This window comes from Corvus moneduloides, chromosome 8 (assembly GCF_009650955.1).
Source record: "Corvus moneduloides isolate bCorMon1 chromosome 8, bCorMon1.pri, whole genome shotgun sequence".
Taxonomy (NCBI): Eukaryota; Metazoa; Chordata; class Aves; order Passeriformes; family Corvidae; genus Corvus; species Corvus moneduloides.
In genome coordinates, this window is record NC_045483.1 from 9,848,186 (window position 1) to 9,869,088 (window position 20,903).

The 20,903-nt window shown below is 42.7% G+C and overlaps 2 protein-coding genes across 5 annotated transcripts; one reads left to right on the forward strand and one right to left on the reverse strand.

Moving 5' to 3' along the window:
• The first annotated feature begins 85 nt into the window (after positions 1 to 85).
• Positions 86 to 1,622, forward strand: BBIP1 (BBSome interacting protein 1). The gene is made up of 2 exons (XM_032116193.1): positions 86 to 196; positions 283 to 1,622. Exons 1-2 carry the CDS (start codon positions 151 to 153, stop codon positions 456 to 458), a joined length of 222 nt encoding a protein of 73 aa, XP_031972084.1. The 5' UTR covers positions 86 to 150; the 3' UTR covers positions 459 to 1,622.
• PDCD4 (programmed cell death 4) lies at positions 1,130 to 20,111 on the reverse strand. 4 transcript variants are annotated; one of them, XM_032116188.1, is made up of 13 exons: positions 19,709 to 19,834; positions 15,912 to 16,059; positions 14,647 to 14,743; positions 11,031 to 11,327; positions 10,391 to 10,485; positions 8,608 to 8,721; positions 8,121 to 8,342; positions 7,761 to 7,858; positions 6,137 to 6,251; positions 5,174 to 5,281; positions 3,992 to 4,102; positions 3,088 to 3,227; positions 1,130 to 1,875 (listed from the first exon to the last, which is right to left on the reverse strand). In XM_032116188.1, the coding sequence occupies exons 3-13, from the start codon at positions 14,684 to 14,686 to the stop codon at positions 1,815 to 1,817; spliced, it is 1,401 nt and encodes a 466-aa protein (XP_031972079.1). In that variant the 5' UTR covers positions 14,687 to 14,743; positions 15,912 to 16,059; positions 19,709 to 19,834; the 3' UTR covers positions 1,130 to 1,814. The 4 variants fall into 4 exon arrangements, with proteins under 4 accessions (XP_031972079.1, XP_031972081.1, XP_031972080.1 ...); XM_032116190.1 differs by lacking the exon at positions 19,709 to 19,834 and adding an exon at positions 20,037 to 20,111 and having other exon boundaries at positions 1,261 to 1,875; XM_032116189.1 differs by lacking the exon at positions 19,709 to 19,834 and adding an exon at positions 16,983 to 17,237 and having other exon boundaries at positions 1,261 to 1,875.
• Positions 20,112 to 20,903: the final 792 nt, after the last annotated feature.

Here is a 20,903-nt window from a genome sequence, read left to right on the forward strand (position 1 = left end):
ATTCCCAACGCGCATTGTGGCCGGAGCCCCGTTCGGCCTACCACTCCCAGCATGCACCGGGGACACGACCGGAGTGCGTGGGCGGGGCGCCGCGCAGTGGAAGCTGGGAGCTGTAGTTGTCCCCGGGGGCGGTGCCGTGCCGCAGCCGCCATGCCGGAGGGGACGGGAGCGCTCCGGGAGGTGCTGCCCAAGCAAGGTAGCGGCGGCGAGCACTGCCCGGCCCGGCCCGGCCCGGCCCGGCGCGGCGCGGCGCTCGCTCACGGCCCTTTTCTCTCTTTGCAGGGCAGCTGTCGGTGGAGGACACGGCCGCCATGGTGCTGTGCAAGCCCAAGATCCTGCCCCTCAAGTCGGTGTCGCTGGAGAAGCTGGAGAAGCTGCAGCGGGCGGCGCTGGAGGCGGCCCAGGCGCCCGAGGCGGCCCCGCCGCCGTCCGCGGGGGCCGCACCGCCTCGGCAGTAGCGCGGGGAGGGTCGCGCCCGGCGGCACCCGCGATCGGAGGTACCGCTGTGTAACGGGGCTGCGGATTAAAGCGCGGCCTGAACGCAGGCGGTACTGCCGGGCTGGGAGGGGAGGCCGCGCGTCGGGCGTTGTTGGTGTAGAAGTTGCGCTGGTTGCTGCCCAGGCGATGTTTTAAACGCGTCTAAATTTAGAGGTACCAGAGCCCCTCAGACTGCGGGAGGAGGGCGAGTTACACAACCCCACTGCTCCAAGCCGGGCTTACCAAACCCGCTCGAGCACTGAAGCGCTTGGCTCCTAAAGCACAGAGTATTCCCGGCCCTGGAACGGCTATTCCCAGCATTTCGGAACACTTGAAATCCTGACATGAAACTGAAAAACAAAGGAGAGGCTCCACCGTGTTCCTGTAAGCGAGTTCCCTTAGGTCCATCTTGTTCTTGAGCAAGGGCTTGGCAAAGCTGTGCTGCAAAGACACGTTCACAGTATCTCTGCCAGCCTAGACGCTCCTACGCAAGTCAGTTGTGTTTTCCAAAACAGATCTCGTAAATACTTATTTAACCACGAGCTTAATTACTCCGTGCTCTCCTCCTGACGGCAATACCAAAGGGCAGCGTTAGATGTACTGCTTAATTTGTTCTGTGTAAAATAAATAAAAAGGAGGCAGAAACAAGAGCTTCACAAAAAATATTTTTAATATGTTTTACCAGAACTTTTCACTTTTCCAGTTACATAGAAAAAAAAGACAAGTTTGGTACATGGGGGCTGAAACCAACCAGTGTTCTCCCCTGAAACAGATGAATTTGTCTTGTGACCCAACTGTATTTTCTTGGGCTCTTTAAAACAAAGAAACTGCTATTTTTTTTTTCCTCCCAAAGCACAGTATTTCTTCAGCAGCAATGGAAATGGGATCACAGCAGCTTAACTTGACCCTTCTATAATAAAGCTTTGTATAAACCAGTGATTTTATGATGACAGCACTGTCCTGGAAATAGCGAGCGGCAGTCAAGACATCGATGCACACGTGGAATGATTAGGTCATAAACATGGCACATACAGAGATAGCTTATTTGAAGGCACCACCACAGCAGAGTGGCCAGTTGTTCTACTATATGCCCAAAGAAAGAAAACTTCTTCCTGAAATATACAAAACTATTAAAAAAAAAAAAAGAAACAATTTGTACCCAAAACATGTGCTCTTAAAAAAATATGAACTGTGCTAAGCAACTCTTAAATCTGGCATGTCCTAGATGTGTATACATATATACATACACACACCAGAGGAGCATGCGTGTTTGTATAGATCGATAGCAAGCCACGTTCCCTTTCAACTTGTAAGGCTTCAGGAGGCAGTTCTCACATTCAGTAGCTTTCCAGCTTAAGACGACCTCCATCTCCTTCACTCACAAAGCGCTTCCTGCCCCTGTAAGAAAGTAGAAAGTATCTTTTCACCAATTCAGAGTAGCATTGCTTGTTTTTTCTCACTGAGAAGAATCTTCTCTTGGTCTTGGAAGTCAAATATAAAGTGTAAGTTCAGCAGGGTTAGCAGTGATCACAATGTCAGCTCAGCTGCTTAAAAATGCTTGTCTGGAAACCTAGGGATGGCAGGTTTCTACCTAAAACTGAAGTACACAAACCAAAACTGCCTCTCAACATAAAACTGGTAACCAAAGTATAATCAAGCTTTTAATGCAGTGATGACTCTCAGCCCTCCCACACCCCCAAACCTGCAAAACATTTGACATCAACACACACACAGAGTGTTTTAAGTGTAAAATCCACAAATGGAGGCTGTTCTTGATAAAGATGCTAACATTTCGAGATCCAAATTTACCACAAGCTGTCGAGATGGTTTAAGAACTCTAACAAAACACCCAAAATAGAAAAGACCTGTTAAATAAATAGTATTCCCAATGCATAAAACTGAATAATAGTTCTAACATCCTATTTTAAAATTTACATGTATTCTTCAGAGGAAATTAAACTTATTAACTGTTTTGTGACCAGTTAGGAGATGACAGCATACTGATGAGCTACAGTTCAAACAGCATTATTTATGCTACAAGTAACCAAACCATAACAAACCAAAAGCACTATATGTATCACAGGACAGATAGGAGAGATGGGGTGCGTAGAGCTTACCACATGTTAGTGTTTGTTCTTTTTTATATAAACATTAGGACTGGTTGTCTCATCTTAGAACTCTAATCACATTGGTAAGTTTAAACCATTTTTGAAGGATTTTTTTCTCATTTCCCCAGTATAACTGACAGTTTTCCACTGTAACTACATGGACCATTGTGACACCTGGATCTTCCAGCTTGGTGCTGCACTGATTTCTACCAAGAAAATCAGGAAAGCAGAGGAGAGGCAGCCTTTATCCTCTGGGGAGCACTGAGGGGTCCTGCCTGGGATTCACAGGAGGCTGCCTTTCCTTGAGTATTTATCCCAGCCTCCATATAACAGGTTTCACATCAGTGCAGCTTCTTAATACACTTTTTACCAGTCCAACTGTTTGTCCATCCTCCAGTTTCCACTTCCAATCAGTAACACTTTGGTCCTAAGATGCTGCTTTCTGTAACCTATGATAGAAATGAAGAGCACTGCCTTTGCCTATATACAATGAAACAAGTACCTTGAAGGGCACAGGTCTCTCAGTGGTTTGGAGATGATTCCAGCCTGAAAGCATTCCTCTACAAAGCGCTCGAGCACAGAATAGGAGTGTGGCACATCCAGGTTAATGTCTGGGATTTCACAGTAAACCCGTTCATAGCCCTGCAGTGTAAGGATTCAAATAATCATCTGGTTATTCCATGATTTTATTACAATGTTTTTAAATACCCTTCTGCACTACAGAGGATTAATTTTTTTTATATGGTTTCACACATATGTGGATAGTTCCAACAAACCTAAAGCAGAGCAGCTACAAGTCAGTAGAGAAATAAGGTATATAATATCAGCCAATACCATGGCATTATACAAATACCTATCTACATAAAAACACAATCTGAACTTTTAACTTCTTTAGAAGTGAGAAATCCAGATAGTACAAAATCTCTATGTTAGCCTGCCTGTTACTACGTGGGTAGTAATATGGGAAGAAAATTAATATGTCTTCCAGGTAAATGAACAAAATGTGGCCACAAACGCAGTTTATGCAGCAGGGAAGAAACTACCAGAGATGACTTCATCACTTCCCACCAGCAACTCAGCTGGGCGAATTTTTATGTAAGTCTTGGTGTGGTCCCCAGTCTGCCCTGGGACACAACTGCTGTCCTATACTCATCCTGAGAAGTAAAGTCACAGATGATTCCAGCTGTGCAAAATACTGGTTTCTATATGGCTCTACTTGACATTTGTAATTAGCAGGCCTTTATTGTACTATTTCAGTTACAAAGAACTACCAGATAAAAACAGAAATTTAAAAAATGAAGCAATATTGCAGCATTTTAGATGATTCATTTTAACCATTTAACTGCATAAAGGCAGCTGGAAATTTTGGAAGACCTTATGCAAAGTTCTCTAAATGCCATACTTACTCTTTTCATTTGGTCCACAGTAATGACAGAAGACTTCCACAGAGTTTTCAACAAATCCAGTATCATTTTAAAGGTCTTTTCTCCAGTTGACTCCAAAACCAGTACAATGGCCTAAAACAAATCATGCAAGTGTTTTGACTAAAATGAAAACAGTGGCTCAGGTACATGGTGTGTGAACATATGAGGTACAGAAAGGAGTGAATGCATTATTAGGAATTTTCTGGGGAAAAAAGCCCATTTGATACATGCACTCACCATTTCAGTTTAATATTATTATTATTACTTGAAAAGAAGAACTGATGAGAAGTTCATTGGGTAAGATAAAAGGTATGAAAAACCAGAAAGGACTAGACAGAGTGAAAAACATTGCCTTTCTGTCTCTGGTTTCAGCACTACACAGCTGTATCCATATGGCTGCTGCAGTACAGAGGGCAATTAATTAATTTTGTGAAATCAATTTTGTATCCATGGGGTTTTAATTTTGTATCCATGGGGGTTTCTTATCTATGATTTTAGAAGGAGTCAGAAGCTTAAAATCTACAATACTCCACAACCTCCATCAACTGAAATGATTCTGCAGTTCTATTGTGAAGGTATTTTCTGTAACAAGTCAATTTACTGAAAAGGAAATTTTGGAGATTGTGGGTGTTCAGCTTTATTGGTAAACAACCATTTTCCAATTTGGCAGATAAAAGAGTACAAAGGGGAACCATCTCCCATATAGGCTGGGTCTGAAATATGTGAGCTTTTACAAATGTGCTGGGTGAAACAATCCCACCCCGAAAAAGGAAGCTCTATAACTTAACAAAACAGGTAACACCCATTAGAATACCCAGGTATCTGAAACTAGAAGGAAATAAACACCAAAACAAAGCATGGGAGGGCTTTTTTGCTGCTATTCCTCAGCAGAAAATAAACTGAGATCTTATTTTCTTATTTTCTTTGTAATAGTCTGAATTCAACTACTTAACGCCCAAAAATTACTTCTGGATCTTCCCAGCAGCAGCTTACTTGTTGCACAATGCACACACAAATGAGCACACAAACCATTAACTCTACATGGAACAATTTAGTTATTCAAATAACAGAACAAGCAACCTAAGCTTCGGATGCCAGTTATATTATTTGCATGCCCACATCAAAATACCAACAATTATTAAAGGGACTCTGATTTCTCCTTACTTCATATACAAGTTCATGGTGAAAATGAGGTACTTCCAGTTCCTGAAGGCAGCGCTCAGCTTCCAATACATCTCCAGAAAGCAAATACTCTTTCAGCAACATATCAATCTATTGAATTTTAAAACAAAAAACCCAACACTAATTAGATACAAAATTTAAAAGTTGTCAACTGTTTTGATAATCCCCTATCAACCCAGCAGCAAGTCAGTTCCTTGAAGTTGCTGCCAATGCTTTTATAAATGTAATTAAACTCAGGTATTAATTAAATGGAGATGTTACCAGTAACCTGAAACACAGTGTAAGCCAAATACCTATCTACAGTGCTGATACACAAGCACCAAAACCAGTGCTTTCTGAGCTGTGTATCACCCTAAAAGGTGAATATGGGTGTGATTAAGTTTATCTTCTCCCTTGAATGCCTCCTATCATCTGTTACACTCCCAACCTAGAAACTGTAACATGACCTTTTTCCTTTAGACCTGCTGCCTTCATAGCATGGATCTCTAAATATTCTTGTTTCTTCCTCTCTCTTTTTTTCAGTTATTACTGTGCTTTTTTTATCAGCAACACCAAAAAAATAATAGTTTATCTAGTCTAGTCAGTTTCATCTCGGCTCTTTTAATTACTTCATCACTTTATACTGTGAGGTCTAAGAAAGCTAAATGCTTACAAATTTTGCTTAAAGCAAAAAAAACCCATATACTTGCAATACAGAATATGGCACTAGCATGTTCCCACCAGTGACAAATACTACAAAATTAACAAAATTATCTACATCAGTTTGTAAAAACTACTTCGTCTAACTCAATTATATAAAAAAGGAAGTCCAAACAACAAAACAAAACCAACACTCATGACATAAGACATCATTTTAGTACAGAATACATGTCACTCTTCCCTCTACCCCAAACGAGGTAAGCTTAGACCAACAACCAACTGGAGAGAGGGGAGTTTTGTCATTACCTCTTTGACCAGGTGTTTCACAGACTGCTGGCCCCCTCCTGCCCCCCACACGCTGTCGATGCGCTTTCCTCCCTTGCTCATGCTCAGCAGCACCGTGGCTCGGTCCAGCGCAGCTCTAAAGGCAAAGTCAGTGCTTAAATTGTGATTACAGAACTTTATCAAATGCATCTGCAACTTCCCCCATGGCCATTTCTCCTCAGACAGAGCTACCAGATCTTTGGGAAGAGGTCAGGGTTATCAGCTCCATGGGGACCATCTGGATCAAAAATCCAGCAAATAAGCTCCCCACATGGTCTTTCTGTCACCTTTATACTCCTGGTCATACCATGGGTAAGGACAGGTAACAATCCTGTGGACTGAATCACCAATGCAGAACCTGAAACATCCTCACAAAAAACAGCTGAATATTTTCTTATGCAGAGATGGATTGTATCCAGGCTCCTCCGGGAATGCAGCTTGGCAGGTGGAACTCAAACAAAAAAGGCCTGAGTTGCTGCCACACTCAAGAACAGTTTTTCTACTGAAATACTATTTTCTGTTTGGGTCTAAAGAATTATGAAACCTTTAGAATTTAAGCCAAAGAAAACACTTCAGAAGGTAAATATGTAGATGGAAAAATGGTACAAGCTAGGGATGCCTGTTTATTGAAAAAATAATAAAAAGGGAAGTAAGGTGAAAAAAAAGAAGTCTCAGATACAGTATGTACCCTCCATGTAAAGGAGGAACAGTTCTCCCAGTCCTCATGCTGGGGGCAAGCCAATAACAATAACTCTATTCACCAAGATTTAATGAGCAGGAAAGACTGGCCAAGAAATAACAAAGGCAGCAAAGCATCCCAGATGTGCAGAATGCAGGCCACAATCCTTCAAATCACAGGACACATTTGTATAAGTGACAGACAATTTTCTCAATTTGAGCCCCCGAGGTAGGCAGCTAAGCACTGCTCTTCCTTCTGAAAGTGCCCAACTATAATCATTGCAAATGCAACTTCTGGAAGACACAGGAGTTCAGCACCTCCACACCAAGCCTCAAACATACACTTATGGGGGTAAGAAAAATAAAACATGACTCATTATTAAAACATCCCTCTTTGTCAGAGATTGCTCCTTCAAACTTCTCACACTGACATGGAAAACAATTGTACTTCTTGACAAATAGAGCATTACAGAGAAAGTCTCAGAAATCACTGCATAAGCTTCAAATCTTTGTAAGGCAAAACAGTTAATCCCTTGTGTATTTCACAACATATTTACAGCAGCTGTCCTGATGCTATATTTACCCATTAATCACATTAAAGCTTTTTCTAAGACAAAACCTTCTATAACCACTTCTTGTTTCAGCTCATTTTTTCACCCTCGAGCATAAGCTGGACAACAAACCTGACAAACTGAACTCAAATGTATTAATACATTTTTCAGAACTCAGTATTTCTCCTCTGACTTGAGTCATTCTGGATTTTGTTGGTTTTGTTGCAGATTTTATGGGGTTTTTTTTTTTCATTTTAAATTAAATTTAAAAAAAAGTTAAAGAACTGCATGATTTATTCTGAAGCTGTAAATTCCTGATCATCATGTTTGACATTTGGAATAGAAAACTGTCTCTATACAGAAAGCAAGGAAATTACCGAGCTTGGACACAATCCACAGTGCCTTTGTAGCCATCTATGTAGGTACTGCTTAGGATCCCATCTCCAACAGCTCTAGCAATGAACTGGCCCACCAACTGCAATAAAACAGAAGCATTTTTAATGAAATGCTGAATTTGAAAGAATTTCTAAGTAGATAATTACAATGTGCTTGGTTTTCAGATTTTATTTAAATGAGCTGTTTCAAAGTGAAAACACAGCCTGGGTAATTGGGAGAGGATTACAGACAGTAAAAAAATCAATAGATATTTTTCAAAATACAGAGTCTGTTTCAGTTTATTTGACCTATATTAGCCACAAAAAGCTTCTGACTACTGTTATAAAGATTTACAAATATACCTGCGGTGCCCTGGGAGAGTCCAACACCAATTCAGGTAGTTCTTTGAGCAGTCTATCAAAGGACTTTTCCACATCAGTTTTGCTTACTACTGTCCCACAAAGGTCGGAGATAAGCTTAGATGTCATTTCCCTGTGACTAGCCTTCCCCTCTAATGCCAAGGAAACAGCCAGCACTGGCACACTGTATTTCATTTCACCAAGGTTTAAATTCTTCAGCATCTCCTAGATAAGATTTGAAAAATGAAACAATGAGATTTCATAGTTTTTATTATTTAAATATATAAATAGACCTCAAATAAATATTTATGTGCTTATATTTATACAATTTCATATATGCTTCTGCTCATGTGCTTAATATAACTGGGTATTCTTATAGTACATTTCTTGCCAACTTCTCTATAAATTCGTTCATAGCTAGCAATTGCATTACCCTGTATGCTACAGCTTTGCCCCCTAAAACAAAGAAATAAAAAGGCACAAAACATACCGAAACTTCGTTAGTATCTCCATGTTCAAAATACTCCTGGATGATTGGTGTTAAAGTTTTTTCAAATGCTCTTTCATCAAGAGGTAAAACTACTGTTTCATAGACACAGTTCTCCTGTTTTAAAAGACAACAAAAGCGGATACCCTTACTGTCTCTTCTTGCACTTTATGCACCACTATTAGCATTAAGACAGATTTTTTAAAATCCATAATGATTTGTTCTTGGTAGTCAATATCCTTCCAAAAAACATTAGCCTCTGTCTCTACTATTAACGCGTAGACAATGCTGGCTAATTGTCATACTTCTTCATATTTTGAATTTACTGTTAGCTGAATTCAACTGAAAGGCTGAATTTACTGTTAAATAATGGTAAATTATTTAACACCGAACCCTGTTCCTAGGATTCAACTGATACCACAGGAGCAAAGGTCAAATGCCTCCATACTGAAGGGAGAGCAACAGAAGCTCCCGTCCCAGCCCAGTGAAGTTGGCTGTGCCACAGCACCTTCCCCTGCAAGTGGCACTCCCATCCCTTGGCAGGAAACCTGCCTTGTTCCCTCTTCCCTAGTGACTGTGTGACCAGACAGGCGGTGCCATGCACAAATCACAGAAAAGGCATTTTCAGAATATTTGTGAGCAAAGACATTTCCTAAGGGAAAAAAGTCACACAGCAACTGCCTCATGCATCACCTGTCCTGCGGAGCTCCAGCAGCACCAGATCTCCCTGCTCTAATTCAGTTCCCTACTCCATACCTACAGAAACAACATTCAGAGCAATACTACAGAGCTGAACAAAGACATCTGAACAAAGAGGTTTTTCAACTAATGTTTAATGGAAAGAAACTTTTCATGGTCAAGAAGTATAGCAGAAATAAAAAAACCTATCCTTCCATCATACCAAAGTTACACAGAACGTTCCTTCTTCAATAAGCTTTGTTCTATGCACTTGTCAGCTCCATTTTTAATGGCTATTTCAGTTAATGTAAAGTGTCAAATTTTAGGGAAAACTGATTTTCCCTGGAAGAAGACTTTGATATTCCCAGATACCATTCTTTCAGCAGCTATGGCTACAGCAAACAGCCTCTACTCAAAGGACACCACCATTGTTCTTATGTCATACAGAACGTACTTATGGTCAGTCTTGCAATTGTATTATCTCAGAGACTTTAGCAATCTGTGTTTGTAATCAGCATTTCCCTTTCAGTGATAGAGATCCCCTCTGCCCAATAAGCTTTGCTTTCTTTCCCCTTGCCCCAGTAATATGGCTGTAAGATAGAATCTTCCATAACATATTCTAAATAAACATATGCCAATAAAATACCCAGGCTATCGACTTCATGCTGGTTTGAAGTGTTTACACCAAGCAGACAAGACATTGGGTGGGCTGGGAACACAGGGAAGAGAAAAATCTATAAAGGATACTGTCCCCACTAAACTCCCAACCTGAGCAAGTCTGTGTTGCATTTTTAACACAGTGCCTGTGTGCAATATAGAGCAGCACTGCAACATCCACCTCCATGGGAATCAGCAGTGGAGAACACACCTGGGAAAGCGATGCTGCTTACTCAGGCATAGAAGGAGGGCTTGGGGGTAAGATTTGTGAGTATTCCACTGTGACTTCTATACCAGCTGACTTTTTACTAGCCAATAATCTATTCTTGAGCATAAAAATGAGCATTTTGTAGTGTAGTGTAGCCAGGCTGACATTCATATTAACTCACAAGGCCATTGAAATCGATAAAAGGAAATATAAACCAACACTGCAAAGAAACTATTTGCATACCTGGTCATCATCATAATTAGGATCCTTAATATCTACTTCTTCCACATCATACACTTGACCTGGTGTCCCCCAAACTCCTTTACCACCTGCTCCACCTGGCAAAATATGGGAGAGTAAGTAAGGACCGCCAGTTGACAAACACTTCTGAGTTCAACACAGCATTCTTTAACTTAAAAGTGATCTATCACTGTTTGTGTCCATCTCCTGACTAACAATATATGCTAAAAAGGGTGTGTTTGTCTGACAAGTTCCCAGTTCCACAGCCACTTTTCATCACTTTCCAGTAAGACACTAGAAGCAGTATGGAACTTCAAAAGAATTACTGAAGTTCAGTTGAAACTGTACTTTCAAATATAACCATGATTTAAATTTGCATTAGTAACAGTCCTGTGAACTACCAACAGTTCAAATTTGTGTATTAAATCTACTAAGGAAAGGTACTTCCCTCAAAGACAGATGTTGATTGATCACAGACATTATATTTGCTGCTACCTGCTACTGGCACCCACTAACATAAAGGGCCAAATGCCTGCACAGAGACTGTGGTTTATGAACACAATTCCCAGCAGAAAAAAATGTACTGTGTTTTGAACAAATCTTTATCTTTCTCATTCTACTCTCTTCACTAAGCTACACAAACCTTTCTTTGGTAGACCTCTTCCCTTCCCAGACCGGGATCGCCTGTCCAGGAGTTTCCCCTTTGGGCTCGTTGGTACAACTCCAATCTTCAGTGTCTCTCCATTCTCACTAACAGAGTCTCCTCTCCCAGAATCTCTAGAAGAGTTTTTCCTCAACCGTCTCTTTGCTTTAGCATTTATTTTGGCTTCGGTAATTGAAGTTGCAGGAATCCAATTTCCATTGATTTCAGTTTTTCGTTCCTCAGACACACCATTTTCTTCATCACCGGAAAATGGAGCATCATTTAGATTCTCAAGTTCTTAAAAAGAAGACAGAAAAAAAAATCTTTTATGTCAGAATACCAAAACGCATTGCATTTAGAAAGGATTATAACATTATATAGAACTCTTGCTTCCAACAGTGTTAAGGCAAATGTTGTTTTTAAGATATGTCTACATATTGCAGTAATAAGGAGTTTCTTATTCCCCTGCACAAAATATCCACAATCTAAACAGAGCAGATGTCAAGAACTGGAAAGCAAATTAACAAAACCACACATAAATACGTAAACCACAGAAAACCCCACCCTTGTTAAACAAAAACCATCAGAACTCCTCAGTGCATTAGATCTAAGTGCCTCGTTCTCACTCCACCCACTCTTCTCTTGCTTTAGAAACAAAGAAAACTGCCAATAGAGTAAATTCTGTAGGAACTCACTGATGTTAAAAGACTCCTCACCAAAGTGAAATTAACTCCGTAAATCATCAACCAACATTCCCCTTATTCAGTTCAAGGAATTTCAAACACAGCCCACTAGCAAGAAAACCAACAACTTAGCCATAGAAAAATATAAAAACATCACTACTTTTATTTGTTGTTTTTAAAGTTATGGGGGAAAAATGCTGTTCAATACAAAGCTTGGAGAGCTTGGTAATGAAGACTCATAGAATACACAGTCCTTTGAATCAGTGGGATCTCTCTTCTCTATGGATTGTCCTTCACTGTAGCTTCTGTCAAGACTTGCTAAACACAACACAAATATAATAGGTTTGTTCTGTACCCAACAAGTAACTCTCACAACTTAAGGATCTGTAAATGTCTTAGAGCACTGAGAAGTGCAGTAACTTCACTCTCTGAGGAAGCTAAAGCACATTTCATGTTTAGGTCTAAAGTCTTACAAAGTTAAGTTGTCCCCCACTTGTGCTGTGTGGTTCAGCAGGATGTCTTATTCAGAGCACTATAAACAAAAGCTTTCACAAGCTATTCTTCCCCTTCTTAACTAATCAAGTTAAAAAAAAAGAAAAGAAAAGAAAAAGCACCTGAGGACCTATTTACATTCCAGTGAGTACCCTGGGAGTCCTTGCAAACTAGAAGACATGCACAAAGCGAACAGCCTCAGCTCTCTGTTACACAGTTCTCTGTTTCTTGAGAACTGAGTAGAGTCCTAAAGACACAACCCATAGCCTGGACACTAGCAGGGCAATAGGAGGGCACTCCGAAGAAGCTGCTTTTCCAAAACTGCTTTACAGAAAAGCGCACTGCTATAAACCCAGAATATGAAGATATTTACATTTGAACTTAGCTAATATATTAATTCACCATTCTGATACTTTCTCATTAGCAACATGCATTTGGCAATACTTCTCAGAAGTATGTTTTTTTCACTTCAGAACAGGTTAATGAAAAATTGTTTTGAAAGCAAAGTGCACTAATGAAATATTGCCAATCTTCAAGCATTTACCCATATCAAAGAGGATACTACTCTACAAACGGAGAAAACTTTGATGGAACTGCCTCCTTTGTGATCAAAGAAATAACATTTAGACACTGGTGTTCACAGATGTGAATGCTACAGCTGAGCAAAAATGCAGCCATTCCAGGCTAAGCTTCATCTTTCCACTCATTACTCCCACAAAAGCATTCCTTTTACGCTTGCAGCAAGCTAAAAAAGAAAAGCATGCATCACATCCAGGAAAAAATTTCTCACAAGCAGCTTTCTCAGTTTGTCTAACATTTTAATAAAACAATGAGAGATTTGCATAAATCTAACAGAGGGGGAAAAAAACGAGCAAACCCAAACAGGTTTCCTTCCTCTCATTCCCCAGGAGACCCCATCAGCAACAACCAGCTCTTCTCAGTCAAATGCACGCAAATTCCTCTTCATGCTCAGTCTCCCATGAATTTCTCCAGTTTAGACCTGAGACCTGGCTGTCCAGAAACTCTACTCTTTGAAGACCACTTCCTTCTTCCTCAGTTTCCAAAGAAAATGGCCAACAACCAACACAAGTCAGTCCTGACTTCAACAGCTAAGGATTAAAGGGGAGGTTACAGTCCAACCTCCTTACACAATCCTGATCTCAGGTTCAAGACTAAAGGAAATCCTCCACAGGAAACATCCAACCCATAAGAATTAATATTTCTCACTGCACTACTAAACTGTTTTTTATATAACACTGTCACTTCCAGCTGCAACCTCTTTCTCCATAATATGGTAACCAACTGGCCCTCCACTATTAGTTACCTTGTTAGGCTTGAAAAAACAGGCTGAACACATATATTATTTTCCAAAAACTTATAAAATAAAATGAAATAACAAGAACCTATAAAATGGTGCAGATCTTCTTTCCAGCTTCTCATTTTCACATCATATAACAGATACATATATAGGCAGTAACAGTCTTGGATCAACTTTAATACTTTGTTTACTATATATTAAGAAGTTATCCAAATTTATCTCATTACCCTGCTATTAAGCCTAGCAGGCTCACTTAAAATCTGTGCTTTTATGGTGTTACCTTCATTAAGAAAGCCTTCTACCAATTTAAACTGTCCAAACTCACTCAAACCAGCTCTCCTGCAGCTTTCCACCTATTATTCAAATATAATCCTAAAATGTGGAGAACCAAGGTATCTTCTGCATTAACCTAATTTCGCTTAAATATCAGAACATCAGCATCAACTCCCTATGATTATGGAATATGTTGCCAGCTCAACTGCATTACTGCCATCTTAACATAAATACCTGTTATCCTTAAAAACATTCAAAACCTCTTTGACATGAAAGAGTCAGTGCAGACCATCATAATGTTTGGAAGATACAGGAAACAACATGAATCTGTGTTACCCTGACTAAGCATCATAAAAGAAATGTGTGATATGGACAGTCAATTTCATGGCAGTCTTTAACATGTACTTCCTAAATTTTTCCCATGCCAGCCCACTTCCAGTCAAGCACTTCAACATTTTTCCCCCCTAATTTTAAGGTAAATAGTTGCATAAAAACAGAGTTTGTACATCTTAAACACACCTACACATTTTACTTCTAAGCTTATTTTTTTCTTCACATCAGCACTACTTGAACTCAGATGATAACGAGGCAAGTGCAACTACTATTCAGTAACTTACAGAAATGCTAACTTTATTATTTTAACAAATTTTAAATAAATGTAATAGAGCAGGAATCTATGATATATAATTGAAATAACTATTCTGTAAGTTTTTGATGATTGTTTTTTAAGCAGTATTGTTAAAAAATTATCAGGTGATACATTTGTTCTACAGAGAACATTTCTGGTCAGCTAAGCAATTTTAAGTAAAAAAAAAAAAAAAAAACCAAAACAACTGAATACATTACTTACCTGGTGGGGTAATAAAAATGTGCTCCTTTTCTATTTCCATAGTTGCTTAACAGAGCTGACTGTGAAATGTAAAGTCTTAATGTTTTCCCTCCAAGGCCTAAACAGAAATAGAAAAGCTTAGAGAACAAAAAACACTAGACCAAAGTAAAATGCAAACGTTTCACTCACAAAATATAAAAATTGAGGAGGTTAAGCTATAATTAACTATTAGTAACAGCTGAAAAGTTCCTGGGAAGGTAAATGGTGTAGCAAGACAGAAGCACCACCCTCCAAAACATCTAAGTCTGGATGCCTTAGCAGTTATCAGTTCTGTTGCTTATGAAGGGGACAAAAGCCGTTACTTTAAGGCTAAAAGCCCCATGTATGCAGCTTTTTTAGCTGATAAAAGCCACCTCTATCAATCTAGACTGTCCTGTTCTGCCAAGTGGTTATCCATACAAGCATACAATACCAATGTTACTATTTCATCCACGAGAGAAACGTTCTTCATGTGAATGATGCTGATAAAATGGTACCAATTTATCGAGTTCAGCCCAGCCCTTAGAAAACAAGCTAATTTCTGATCCGCCCCTCAAGGACATAGTCTTTGTTTTACTGTCTGTGTACATATAGCTATCATGCTTTCACATCTGTGCTTCTGCACCCTTCAAACGCTCCTGGCAACCACCATTCAATCTGCGAGGGATAAAGTTCTCCATGTCTAAACACTTCTCTTTTTCTGCTCCTGTTTCTCCCCCTCCCTAGTAGCTGCTGTTCTCCAAACCACCCCAAGTCACTGTGAATGGGATGGCATCATCCATCTCTCCTTTATGTACACAAAAAATTAACCAGTCCCAGAATTCCCTCACACACTTTTTCACCTGCAAGATTTTCACAAATCTCTTCATAGGCCTGGGAATATTACTGGTATTTCTGTATGTGCCATAAGAATTCAGTAGCTGTTTTTTCCCCTATCTCATCCTTTGCTGCCCTGAAAACTGTTTACTGTTGAGTGGTAAGATTGTGACAAGGAAGGACTGCATTCCCTTCCCCTTTTCTTCTCTTCCCCGGTTTTCCCCTTTCATGCCCACTTGCCTGCCACAGACCCATTAACGGCCAATGATTCATCACAGACCGTTGGCAATAAAGAAACTGGTTTGGGGCACAGCATTCAGCTGTCATGGTCTTGTATTTCCCAATGCCAACCCAAACAGTTCCCAGCCTTCTGCAATAAGAGTCCTCCCTGCCCCACACATTTTTTAAAATAAACATTTTTTGTGAGTTACCTCAAGCAATCATTCAGGAGTTCTCCAGTGTTCCCAGTCACTGCTGGTCGAGATATTTTTCCGTGTGGGTCTCAGTCTAATCTGCGCAAACTACCTTGTAAGAACAGTTTTACTCTTCCTAGTGGAATGTTCCATCAGTTGTCCACCTCTTGGTAAAAGACAAAAAAGGAAAAAAAACTGTGTTAAATAATAATCACAGCTTTCATCATTTGCAACCAAGTTCTAAATTTCAAGTGGAGAAATGCTCTTCCTGTACAGGACCCTAGTTTAAATCCTCCACCTGTGGCAACATAATAAGTAACAACCCAACTTCCATGTGGTGTCTTTCTGAGATTCAGCAGCCTACTTTGTTTATAACAAGGATGATGGAATATCCAAGCCTTACAAGTCCTGCTGTCATACTGATCAGGAGATATGAGATACACTCTCAGTTTAGCAATGCACATTCTCACTAACTCAAACCAGCAGATTGCTGGGGCTTCAGGATGCTGGTATTTATCACTGCATCCAAAACCCACCACTTTCTGATTTGCAGACTTACACCACACAGCACTACCGATCAACTAGGGAACACAATTTGCAAAACCGCCTTAAAAACATCAGAATCCGTGTTAGAGATAATACAGGAACAAAACGGACAGAAGCCACTTTAGGCAGAACACAAATGCGATGGAAATTTTTAAGATGAATCAGTGATATGAACAATACTTTTACAGTAATTCGTAAGACAAGGATATTTTTCTAAGCCACTGAAATCCACCAGTAAAACATACTCGGTGCTCGGTACCCACTACCATTTCTTGCACTTCATCTAAACAGGCATTCCACCTCAGCAGGGACATTAACCTTTAGAAGCAACACACGCTGCAGGACAAAGCTTCCAGAAGTTATCAAGACCTCCCGTGGGCGCAAAACATCCCTGAGTAACTTCCACATAGCACACACTTTTTTTCCCCTCCTCCCTAACTTTAAGCAAACACCCCCATCACCGAGGCTTTGGCGACCTGCCAACACCAGCTGCTGCTCGGCAGCCACAGATACAAAAGCCACGTTAAGATCCGGTACTCCTACCAAACCCGTGCCGCTGGCCGGGACCAACGGCGGCGCAGCGCCGGCGCTGAGGAGCGGGCGGGACTGACGGCTCAGGCCGCCGGGGGCCGGACCGCGGGCTGCAGGCCGCTGGGCGCGGGGCCGAGGGCTCAGGCCGCCGGGGCCGGGCTGGCGCACAGGCACAGGCCTAGCGCTGGCTGCCGCGGCCCGGGAGCGCCCGCAGCCCCCGGGATGCGCCCGCAGCACCGCCGCTCCCTCAGGGCCGCCGGGGCTGGGCCGAGTCCCCTCAGCCGCCGCCGCCGCGCGCGCTCCCGCTACCGGCCGTGAGCGCGCGCGCTCCCGCTGCCCAGCCCCGCCCCCTGCCTGCCTGTGTTTTCTGCCCCAGCGACACGGCCACCCGCGGCGCGGCCATTGGCTGGCTGCCGCCCGCCCCGCAGCCAATCGGCGGGCGGCGGTGGCGGTGGGCGGGGTCCGGCGCGCGTTCGGCTCGGAGGGAAGGGCGGGGGAGAACAGCTAGGGCGAGACCATCGCGGGTGGGTCGGTGGGGCGGAGGGGGAGCGGGAAGGAGCCATTGGTGTGGGGAGGGGAGCGGGGGCCTGAGGCGCGCCTGATAAGCGCCCTCCATTTCCCTGTGAGACACAGCTCGGAGCGCCTACACCGGGATAGCATCGCCTGAGCCCTTCCATGGAGGGGCTTCACAGTGGCAGCCCCCGGCTTATGAGAGAACGGCTCCTCACATCTCGCCTGGGGGTGCTGATTGTTTGCACCGGGGCAGCCGCCGAAAAGCGGCAGCTGTGCCTGGTTCCTTCTCCACGTGCTGTTCTACTTCTTTAATTAAAAGTCTTTTTTTTTTTCCTTTCTGAAGCAAAACCGTCAGAAAAATAATACATTACCTGTTCTCTGCGTGTGTTTCTCTCTGCTAACAAGGGGAGTTGCGGCCTTTGGCTGCCTCCCCGCACAAGCCCTTCCCTCAGCACGGGGACAGGGTTTGGGCAGGGCGGCTCGGAAGCTCCGCTGCCGCCTCAGAGTTGGCGGCCGCGATTCCTGCTGCTCAGGCAATCCACGGGAAAGAGGTGCTGCAGCCACCTCCTTCCCCTGCTGAAACCCTTAACACGCTGCAGGTTTAGGATTGACAGCCAAACCGGGCATGTCCGTCCACAGCCTTCCAAAGTTTCCACCTTGTTTTAGTTCACATTTACCCTGTTTGCTCTATGTGAACTGCCTGAGGGCACACACCTAATTAGAGATGACAGTCTCCTCTCATTGTCATGTGTTCTGCCTCCATTTAGGTCTCTCTTCAAAACTCAGCTCACCCTTCGTTTTCTCTCCCTAATTTGTCACTCCAGAGAGCCCAGGCAATGAGGGAAGCAAATACAGATCCCTTCTGCTTTGGTACTTGTGCATTGCAGAATTTTCCAGCTGCCAGCAAGAGAAACATCCTCAGTTAACCAGATTATGACTTGACTTTTGTCGTATTATTACATATTTTGCCAGTATAATTCTACTCCAGATTGGTGTACTTGTGGCTGAAATAAGAGCCAAAATTCCCTTGTGTAAGAGCCTCTGATTAATTTACTGGCCTGGCTCTGCATGAATCATCCAAAATAGGTTTAAGATTTAAAACAAAATTATCTGTTAAAAGAATGTGCAGCACGATTGCCATGTTTTCATGATACTTTCCCCATCAGCCAAATGACAGAAAGAAAATCTTTCTTGCTCATGAAGACACTGAATTGCAGAGTTTTCAAGTCAGAACAGTACAACGTGCTCACACAAGACCTTTTTCACACGCGACCTAGAGGCAGCTCTAAAAGATGTTGTTTCCCCATCAATCAAAAAATAGTTCCTAGTTTGCTCTTTGCACCTCTTCTGACTCGTGTGTACCAAGCAAACCACCACAGTGTCATCACCGAGATTTGGAAAATAAATTCTAGCTATTAACATGGATCATGGAATGCAAATTCCCCTGCAAGGGAGAGTGGGGCTTTAAAGAGATCTTTCAGTAAAGAGGAAAGAGGTGACAGAGAAACTGAAACAGTAACCAGAACCTGCACAAGAGAAGATGGCACAAAATACTGCATCATACCAATTTTACATTTTAAAACACCGTGGAAAACTGCTAGAGGATTTTCTGCTGAAGTTCAGGACTGGATCACTTCCAAGAGGCCTAAAAGCTGGATCAGTAGTCAAAACAAGATGAAAACCCCCAAACCATCCAGCACACCTCCAGACAAGAAAACTGAGGTTTTTCTTTCTTCTGCTGAATGTCTATTAGCAGCTGGGTTATCAATCACTGAAAATCTCATCTGCACATACTTTCTGATTTCTAAAGCACTGTGACCTGAAAAAGAGCTGATGTGCATGAAAGATAATTTGTATTTTTCCATAGTATCAACCAGCCTACTAAAAGACATCGCCTCTTTTTGCCTTTCTAACCCCAAAGCTGCCTGCAATAGCCAGAAGAAAGCTGATCACATGCTAACCTCTGAGCTGTAGAGACCTGCTCGCTCCCTCCTGCCCTCCCTCCCCCAGACATATTAATAGCAAACATGCCACCAAAATCCCCATAAAAACAAAACAGCAAAATTCCTTCTCCCATAGCAACCAAAAAAAAAAAAAAAAAGGCTAAACAAACTAAAACCCAACCCAAACTCTTTGGACCGTTTCTGGTGGATTTGCAGCTCGAGGCAGCCAGCGAGGGGTGTTTCAGCTGGACCCCCCTGCCCGACACCTGCATCCCGGGTTACCTGTGCCGCGCCACAGCCGCCCGGCCCCTCCTGCGCTTCCACCCCTACAGTCGCCGATCCCCTGGAGCAAAATGCTCGCACGGAGGCGAGCAGGTCACTTTCTAGCAGCCTTCCTTCCTTAGAGCCTACTGGGTTGTTTTCAAACTCTCCCCTCCCTTTCTCACATGCTGGCCAAGCCCTCCCGTAACACCCAGGGGAGGAATCCATTGGCTGGAGTTCCCCAAAACGCGTGGAGCAGCCCTTCCCCCCGTCCGATGCCTGGTGCACAATAGACACCGCGTGTCTCCGCGCTGCCCTGGCCGGGCTGCTGCCGGCCTTTGCTTCTCACCGAGCTCTGGCTGAGCTGTCGCTGGGGTGACTCACGCAGGGCTTCCGACCTCCCGCACCAGAGACAGCAGTGAAAAGCAGAGAGAAGTTGCCTTGGGTTAGAAACATCACTGAGCGTTTCCCTTGTGCTCCCCACTGCGGATTTTTCGAAGTTTTACTTTCTGTTTTAAATATTTTCGATAGGCAGCATCTGTGCTCCTGACACCTCAGCAGTGCTGTTTGATTACAGTCTAGTCTGTTACTGTGTCACTTGGAATAAGAATTTCCACACATAATGCAGACAGCAAAAATGTATCCTATCTGTTAAATCAATCTGCTCTGTTCAGTTGCCTGTCTCTTGGCCTTCTGCTTTCTTTCCCTTCAGACCACTTTTATTTTTGCATCTTCGGCAAAGGTGCCTTCATAACATGAACTGCAAGCACAGCAAACCCATTCTTCTTCATCAGGCAGCGTCAGCTCCAGGTTGAAAGGGTACTAAAACACGCCTTCACTTTTTTTAATGCTCAGTAATGAGAGCTGCTTTTGAACATCCTCGTGCAGCTCCATCCGAGAGCTGGCTGGGAACGGGGCTGTGCTGCAGACCTGCGAGAGGAGCGCTGGTCGGGGCCGGGCGCCCTTGCAAGGTGGAGAGGGATCGCGTTGCGTTTGCCCGAGCACGGAGACTGAAGTGTCACCCACTGCCATGGCTTTGCATAAACACTTCTCTGAACCACGGCCTTCCTGTCTCTGTCGTGGCTTTCCAGGACTTGCCCCTCACATTGCACAAGAAGCCTCCCCTGTTGAGGGTTCTGAGTACACCCTCCTGGCAGCGGCAGCACCGGGTTTGCTCTGTAAAACTGTTCCAGGCATGTCTCCTCCGTGCTGCCGT